This window comes from Pteropus vampyrus, unplaced genomic scaffold (genome assembly GCF_000151845.1).
Source record: "Pteropus vampyrus isolate Shadow unplaced genomic scaffold, Pvam_2.0 Scaffold292, whole genome shotgun sequence".
Classification (NCBI taxonomy): Eukaryota; Metazoa; Chordata; class Mammalia; order Chiroptera; family Pteropodidae; genus Pteropus; species Pteropus vampyrus.
Window position 1 is genome coordinate 787,443 of NW_011889073.1, and position 8,681 is coordinate 796,123.

Consider the following 8,681-nt stretch of genomic DNA (forward strand, 5'->3'; position numbering starts at 1 on the left):
AGCAGATTATCATAAGCTCGACCAGGTGGTGACTCCAAGCGCAGCTGCTGTACCAGACGGGGCTTCATCGTGTGAGCAAATTCACACATCCTCTGGTACCTGATATGCAACTACTTCTCTGGCAAATGGCTTTTTCTCCATCCCCAACAAGGCCCACCAGCTGTTTGCTTTCACTAGCAAGGCCAGCAGTACACTTCACCGTCCTGCAGCTGGGCAGATCGACTCTCCCGCTGATGTCAACTTAGTCCACAGAGGCCCGGACCATCTTCCCCCCGACAAGCTATCATGCTGGTCCATCACACTGAAGACGTTACGCTGATCGTAGCAAGTGAGTGACAAATAGCAACTACTCTAAACTTGTCGGCAAGACACTTGCATGTCAGAAGGTGGAAAATGAATCTGATGACAATTCAGGAGCCTTCTGCTTCAGTGAACTTTCTGGGGGACCGGTGTGCGCCCTGCAGAGATATCCCTTCTGAGGTGAGGATAAGCTGCTGCCCTGGGGCTCTCGTGCACCCAGAACAGATGCACGACGCCTGACTGGCCCTGGGGTTTGAAGGTGACATGTTCCCCAGCTGGGTGGGCTACTCCGGCCCACGTACCCAGTGACCCAAAAACTGCTGCATACAAGTGGGTCCCGAGACAGAGGAGGCGCTGCTACAGGCCCGGCCCGGCCTGCCGTGCGTGCTGCCCCCTGCTGGCCGCAGCTCCAACGTGCGCGAGGCGGCGGCAGACCAGGATGCCAGCCGGAGCCTTCCCCACGCCGCGGGGGTGAGTCTCAGAGCAGGCTTTCAGGACCCGTCCTCTGCAGATAACGGGTATCCACTGCGTGGGTCATCCTCTGCAGATAACTAGTCTCCACTTGGCCTGCTGCTGGGCCTCAGCAGAGACTGACGCTTAACCACCAGCCACCAAGTGACCGTGCGACCTGAGCTGTCCATCATGACGGGCGTTACCTGACCCACCGAGCCACGCAGCTGGGCGTGCAGGGCAGTGCTCCATCACCAGATGGGACGGTACGTGTGTGACCCGGCCCGAGCAGGCCCCGGAGGCTCAGGAAGGTTACAGGAAGAAGTGGCCCCAGAGCCCACGGTCCCTTCAGCTTCACTAAGTTCTGTCTCCCAGATGCACCTGTGGCACCATCGGAGTTCTCTAAGGTCAACTGACAGAGGACGAGGAGACTCGGGCCTGGTTTGCAGGTGGTTCTTCACGATTGGCAGGCGCCACCTGAAGGGGACAGCTGTGGCACTGCAGCCCCCAGGACACCCCTGAAGGACAGAGGTGAAGGAAAATCCCCAAAGCGGACAGAGCTTGGGGCAGTGCACCTGGCTGTCCACTGTGCTTGGACTATATGCCAGCTGGGTGTGGCCAATGGTTTGCCTACATGGTAAGGGACTTGGAAGGAACACGTGGGAAAAATGGTGACGAGGAAATCTGAGGAAGAGGTATGTGGACGGACCTCTCTAAATAGGCAAAAAATATGAAAATACTTGGGTTCTATGTGATTGCTCACCGAAGTGACCTCTGTAAAGGAGGGTTTTAATAATCGAGAAGGAAGGATGACCCACCCAGTGGATACCCGTCGGCCCCTGTCCCCGGCCACTGCCCAGTGGGCTCATGAGCAAAGTGACCTTGGGGGCAGGGGTGGAGGTTATGCACAGGCTCAGCACCTGGACTCCACTCACCAAGGCTGACCTGGCCACGGCCACCGCTGAGTGCCCAGTGTGCCAGCAGCAGAGTCTAACACTGGGCCCCTGACACAGCCCTGTTTCCTAGGGGGCTGAGGGGAGCGGTCAGCCAGCTACTGACCGAGGTGATCAGTGCGGACTGACTGCATGGGACCTCTTCCCTCACGACTTGTTCTTTAATGGACCTTACACTCACTCTGGGTATGTTCTTAATGGACCGCGTCTTGTTCTTAACGGACCTTACACTCACTCTGGGTATGGGACTGCCTTCCCCACACGCAACACTTTTGCCAAAACTACCGTCTGTGGACTACCAAGCTGGCCTTAGCACCATCACGGTACTCCACACACACAGCATTGCTCCTGACCACGAAAGTCACCTCGCAGCAAAAGAAATGTAGCAACGGGCCACGCCCACAGAATTCACCTGTCCCACCAGGTGCGGCCCCGAGACGTCTCAGCCTCCGTATTGACACGAGCCAGTTCCTTGTAATAAATCTGCATCTATATAAATCTCCTATTGGCTGTTTCACCCCACTGGTGTCTCTCTGGAGAACCCTGGCTAATGCCAGGACCCTACGGGAAGAAGGGCAGGGGCCCAGCAACCCTGACGTCACATTTCTCCTCTCGGCCCTGCCATGTCACTTTTCGTCTCTGCAAGAGGGGAGAAGGTTGAGCGTGATCCCAGGTGTCTGAGACAGACAATGGCTTAAGGAAACGAGAGCTGGCTGAGGTCCCGTGAGACTGGATTCCATGAGAACATGAATGGTCCCCTACAAACCTTAAGGGACAGCCGTGAAAGCACCCAAGATAATGGGTATGTCTTGCGCTGTGATTAATGTAACCGTTATTCTTTGGGGACTTCATGGGAAGAAAAACGAGGGGTTGGCTACAGTTGCCATTGTCACCATCACCGCCTTCATCATCAGCAGGTAAATAGCAACTAAATAACCACCCTCTTCCCAGCTTCCTCCGTCCGTTCACCAACCCAAGTTTCAGGTTAAGAAACTAGTCCGCTGAGGCACACACCATAGCGACTTTAGCTTCGAAAATGCCTTTGAAATCGTCCCATCCAACTCCCTTTCTCAGAGGTGGAAAGCTGAGGGCCAGGGAAGTCGGCTGGTTTTCACAAGGTTCCAGAAACCCAGGTTTCTTCCCTTCAAACAGCATGCTGGGGGACCACAGGGTATCCCGGGCCCTGAAGACAAGGCCAACGCCACCCGCAGGTCCCTTCCTGCCAAGAGCTCGGGCATCGCCAGAGCAGCCTTCCTGCCCCCGCGGCCGCCCTAGGCCTGTGCCCCAGCACCTCACACCCCCCCGCCCCCGCCCCCGCACCTTGCTGCAGTAGAATGTCCACCGGCCCGTCTCCCACACCCACCAGCATGGTCTGGATTCCCCAGCACTGAGGCTGCGTCCTGGCTCGCAACAGCCTCTCCAGAAATGTCTGACTCTCCAACAAAAGCTACACTGTCAAGGTCGCCCAGCGCTGCCACACTGACCTCAGGCCCTGGCTGTGTGGGACGGAAGCAGGGTCACCCCTCCACTCGGCGGGCGCACGACGGGGCCCTTGGCGGGAGAGAGCAGGTGGGTACAGCTGGGCTGGGCTAAAAAGCGCTACAGCAAGAGAACCAACCTGCACCTTACCTCGGATCCCGATGAAGACGGTCAGGCCAAAACAGACGAAGAAGACGACGAACACGAGGACGAAGTGGCGCTTGGACAGCGTGTACAGCCGCATGGGCGCCAGCCTGCGGGGCAGAAGCCAGCGGTGAGGGGCCAGCGGGCCAAGGGCTCAGGTCACAGGAGGCTCCTCCCGGAACCAGCAACACGCCAGGCCACCCCCACCCCACCTGCAGGCCCTCACCCCAGCCGCGGACCTACTCCGAAACCAGGTGACCTGCCTGGTAAAACAGTCTCACCCACCTCAGGGACCACTGCAGGGTGGGGGTGACACGCTGGTATATTCGGGGTCGGAGAGGGCCCCTGCCACCCCGGGATGCACAGGGCCAGCCACACCCACTCCTCGTGGCAGGGGAATGTGCTACGGCTTCCACGCCCACCCAGGGCACATTTCACCATGCCACATAAGTGGTGGCTGGTCCCCCCTCTGCACACAGCCCCGCCCCCAGCTGCCAGAGCAGAGCCTGAGTGGCAGGCCCTAAGTCTCTCACGGGCAAACGTGCAGCTTTAACTTAGCTGTGACAGTCAAGCCCAGACTGGGAACTCCAGGTGCCACCAGCATCACATTTTCCTCGGTGTCAGATTTCCTGTCCAGGGTCCCTCACGATCTGAGGCCCCTCACTTGCGTCGCCCCACGGTGGTGAAGCTCTGCCCGACCTGCCCTGTGGGGTGTGGTTTTGATGCCAGTGAGCAACCAGCGGGCAGTTTTCTGTGACTTAACACCAACGTGGAAACCTAGCCTCACACTCACACGCTCGGGTTCCCCGAGTCTTCCGTACTGCATCCTGTCGTCAGAAGGAAATGGTGGGGCGAGGGTCATTCCTCTTTTAGAACTCCCTCCATCAGAGGCCAGCAAACAAAAGAAAAATCTTGAAAGGACCAGACAACGCGTTTGAGGCTTGGCGGGCCACATGGTCTCTGTGTCACGTCCTCGGTGCAGCCCCAGACGTGATGCAAACGCATGCACGTGGCAGTGTTGTAATTCAGCCCTGGTACAAGGAGGTGGCAGGCCAGGCCACCCCGCAGGAAGCCAACCCTTCCCCGTAACCTACAGAGGAGACCCATCAACCCAGACGTGAGGGCGTCAGGGTGCCGACTGCTTTGCCTTCTGCGCTGTTTCTAATCCACGAGCACTTCCTGGTCTTGGGAGCTGAGACCCCAGGAAGGAATTTCTCACGCCTTATGGACAGGTGACAATACACTCTGGTGGAGAGAACAGGCTTTGAACAGGTACAGAGGGAACGGCTATTTGCTTTTGTGGCACAAAACTCACACGGCTCTGTGTACACACACCCTCTCCCTTATGGCCAGAGACTGCGGTTCCTCACAGGAAATCAGCTGGACCTTGTCTCAAGGCAAAGGTGGGGCCCTGGAGCCACCACTGCTCTGACGTGGCTTTGCTGATACTGGGTCGGCTCGCTCCAGCAGGACCCGCCAGGCCTCGGGGGAGTGGACGTGCAGTGTCACAGTGAAGAAATAAAGGAATGAGTGCCTCGACCTTTTCCTCTGGGACTCAGGTCCACAGGCTGAACCACAAACGACCCTACTGTGCGTGAGGAGAGAGCCAGTGGACCAAGGAGCCTGAGCCCAACTCAGATTGTGAACCTGAAAGATGGTAACAGACCGGAAAGCCTTAAAATATCAGAGCCAGAAACTGCCTCAGGGAGGAAGTCCGGCCCCTGCTTGCACATGGGGAAACTGAGGCTTAGAGACTTTAAACCTGTTGACCGTAAGTGATGCGCACTGGTCTCGGGGTCCTGGCCCTCACCGCTCCTGCCATGATTACCCCCAGATGGGAATTACAACATTTCCACCGCACTCCCCAGCACAGAAAGCCCATGTGACTCCCCACAGCCACTCAGTAAAGTTTAGTCCTCCCTATGGCTTTCAAGGTCCCCCCAAACTGTCCCTTGGTCATCGCATTTACCTTCTGCGGTAGCTACTTCTGCGGTATCCTCACCTCACAGATGAGAAAGCTCAGGCTTTGAAAGGCAGGCAGCTTGCCCTAGATCACAAAGCCACGAAGTGACGGAGCCATTCGAACCCAAGCATCAGGCTCTAGAGCTTGAATTCCACGCTGCAGCCCGGCAGGGTCAGGCCAGACTCCAGACAGCCCGGTGACCGCACACTGGTCTCCCGATCGGAAATGCTCTCTGCTCCCCGCCATGCCTTCCAGATCTGACACGGCATTCACGGCGTCCCTGCATGTCCCATGAAACTTCCCCTCGCTTCTCCATCTCACCGCTGCCCACGTTTTTAAACCGTTACAACACACCTGGTCCGTACTACACAGCTGAGCGCCTGAAGACAAAGCACCAGTCTATCTGCACGGACACCAGACACACAGGAGGCATTCAGAAAACACCTACTCAGCTCTCAACGTCCATCGGCTACCTTGCAAGTGTTCACGAAGTTCCCTCAAATTGGTGATAAGATGCCAGGGAGCAAGGAAAGGGGCCCCCATGTCCTCGCACTCGCTGGCTGAGTCAAGCACCACAGCAGATGAAAATCTTCTATAACCAGAGCAGGAAGACTTACTTCCTACAAAACCCCGCTGGCCTGGCGTGTCTTTTCTTTTCTTGATGAGACACATAGTCGGTGTCCCTCTCCAGGCCCATGAACCTTTTCACACTCAGGCATCTCATACACATTCTAAAATTCTGGCCAAGCTGGAGCCCCCAAGCTCTAGACGACCTTTCAAATGCAGCGGAACAGACTGTTCCCTCGGGGCCAGCGTGGACTCTTCAGGTCCCTCCTAAATTAATCTCAATTTCATGGGTGATTTAAAATATGACAGCTATGTTTCCTAGAGAAACTAAAAACACCTTTATTGGAAAACCAAGTCCAGAAACTGCAGCCATAATCCAAACCGCTATGCGTACGCATAACCTTTCCCAGCGGGCCGCTTCGCACAAGGTGAAGTCTGTGGAGCCATAAATTCCCCGAGGAAATAGCTGGAAAACTAGGGCTCTCCACGGCCAAGGCTCACTGCCGCCGCCTACTGGGACGCAGCTGCATAACGCTGCCCTGTGCCTCTCCTCCCGTCTTTACTCTCGCCCCTTCGTGGTCCCCACTGCTGGAGACAGTACCATGTGGGCAATTCCACGTCTGTATCTAGCTGAACTTCAGACTTGCACGAAACGCCGACGTGACCGCTCCGCCCAGCCAGCCCCTCAAGGGTGCCGCGTCTAAAACCAGACTCCCGCTCTTCCACTGAGCCTGTGTGTCTGTCATCTTCCCACCTGGGGAAATGGCACCTCCCACCCTGCAGGTGCTCGGGACAAAAACTAAGGAGCCACCTCCGACACCTGCCTTTCCTTCGCTCCTGATGCACCACATGTGCTGCATCAACGAGCCTTCGAAGCACACGGAGACTCGGCCCTTCTCACTTCTCCAGCCGAGCCTCTGCCGGCTTTCACTGAGGCGCGGTAGCTTCCCGTCTTCCTGTCCCACCCACAGCCCCCACACTCTGCCCTCCACCCCGCCACCCCAGGGACAGCCAGGTGAGCTCGTTCTCAGTTCAAAACTCTCCAGCGACTTCCCTGTCACTCAGAGTGACAGCCAAACTATCGTGCCTCTGAAAGTCTGTGGACGTTTGCGACTTTGGACACATCTCCCCCACGGTGTGCCCATGCCACAGAAAGGAGATGACGGGACCTCCTCTGGGGCAGATGGCAGCACCACCGGCCGTCTGCCCAGGGCCGCTCGCCGCCCCCCTCCCACCGTGGTCCCCTGCCAGCGAGACCAGCCCCCATCACGGAGACCGAGAACGCCGGGCCCCGCCTTGCCGGCCCCCCTCCACCAGGGCGCAGAACCTGCGGCACGCGGCCGGGCGCTGCCAGGATGTGCCGTGCCAGCTGGGAGGGAAGCCTCCTGCGCCCTCGACGGACGGGGCTGCGGCCACACCACACGTCAGAGGGCGGCACTGTCCGCGGGCCCGGGACGGAGAGCCGAAAGATGGAAAGCACACGGGTCACCAGGACATGGAGCCACCGAATTAACCCGGGACAAGCCCGGCTCGGTTTCTGGAAAGCCCCGATGTCTAAGCCACTTTTCACGACAGGCTCTACGAGAACTAAAAGCTTGCCATCGATATGCACACTCCCAAAATAAACCGAAATTGAAAACGAACCGCAAGATACTAAGTCACACACGGGCATGGAAACCTAGCTGAAGGCACCTGGGCTGTCCTTTTAGAAGGTGAGACAGTCAGTCACCCACCATCCCTGTCACTATGCACTGCCCTTCCTACTTCCACTGACAGTCAGTCACTCCAATGTCCCCTCCCTCCAGCCCCCAGGCACTCACCCTTCCCGCCCAGCGAGGTCCCGCCTCCCAGACACTGAGAGCAACCATCTCCTCGGCTGCAGGATGGGGGTACTCACGCGGATGTCACCATGGGTGACAAGTGTTCACACACTTTCACGCCTCCCCAACCTGGAGCTCCCTCTGGCCTCTCGGGGCCCAAGGCTGTGCCCTGGGAATGGCAGGCGTTCAGCGACATGGATTCCCTCCCCAGCTATGCACTCTGCCCTGGCTTTACTCTGGTTCCCTGCCAGGATAAATGAGCGGAAGAAAACTGAATTGCAAAATTTAACTTTTTTCTCCCATTGTTGTCTTTTAATGTGTTTGTGGCCCTGGCCTTTGCCCTCCAAGTCAGTGACCTGGCCAAAGCGGCTCCAAGCAAGCGCCTCCCCCCGCTTCCCCGCCCCCGCCACTCAGTCCTGCCGGCCACGCATCCTCGGTCACGTGGGCCTGCTCCCTGCTCCGCCAGCTGGGAAGCCAGTGACCCCATTAGGGCCCCCGAGTACTCCAGAACTGCCGGAGCCAACGCTGCTTTTCCCACTAAGCACTTTTCCCTCCCACGCGGGCCCCATAAGAGTTAATAAAACAGCACTAGAAAGAAAAGCGGGAGGCGAGCACCCGATGAGCCTCTTTATGGGCCTGGAGCAAAATGACCACTAATGGAGAGAACTTGGGTGAGCAGAGAATTCCAGAAAACACCTCCCGGGCCATCCTTCAGACATGCGGGGAGAGATGGGAGGGAAAGCCAGCCCCCACAACCCTGCCTTTAACGGGACCCAAGCGACAACCAACATGCACAGCAGGGCAGGGGAAACAGCATCCCAGAGGCTGAGGGTTTTGTAAATACTCATTTTATCTCGCCTCATAAAGTCACAGCACAGTAGGCACCTAAGACTGAAAATAGTTCAGTATTACAAATTTTGCTACCCATTCAGGTCATGCCTGGAGTTCCCACTTTAGAATTAAAAATCAGAATCGGGGCAGTGGAAAGAGACTTTCAGTCTCAGC

The 8,681-nt window shown here is 57.3% G+C and overlaps 1 protein-coding gene across 1 annotated transcript in view; it reads right to left on the reverse strand.

The window, feature by feature from the left end:
- The window catches only part of TMEM181 (transmembrane protein 181), a 38,061-nt gene extending 30,174 nt beyond the window's left edge, over window positions 1-7,887 (reverse strand). The window contains exons 1-2 of the mRNA XM_023521101.1: window positions 7,754-7,887; window positions 3,333-3,436 (exon numbers count right to left, since the gene is read on the reverse strand). Coding sequence (XP_023376869.1) covers window positions 3,333-3,436; window positions 7,754-7,872 — 223 coding nt within the window. The 5' untranslated portion in view covers window positions 7,873-7,887. The remainder of the gene's footprint in view (window positions 1-3,332; window positions 3,437-7,753) is intronic.
- Between the last annotated feature and the right edge of the window lie 794 nt (window positions 7,888-8,681).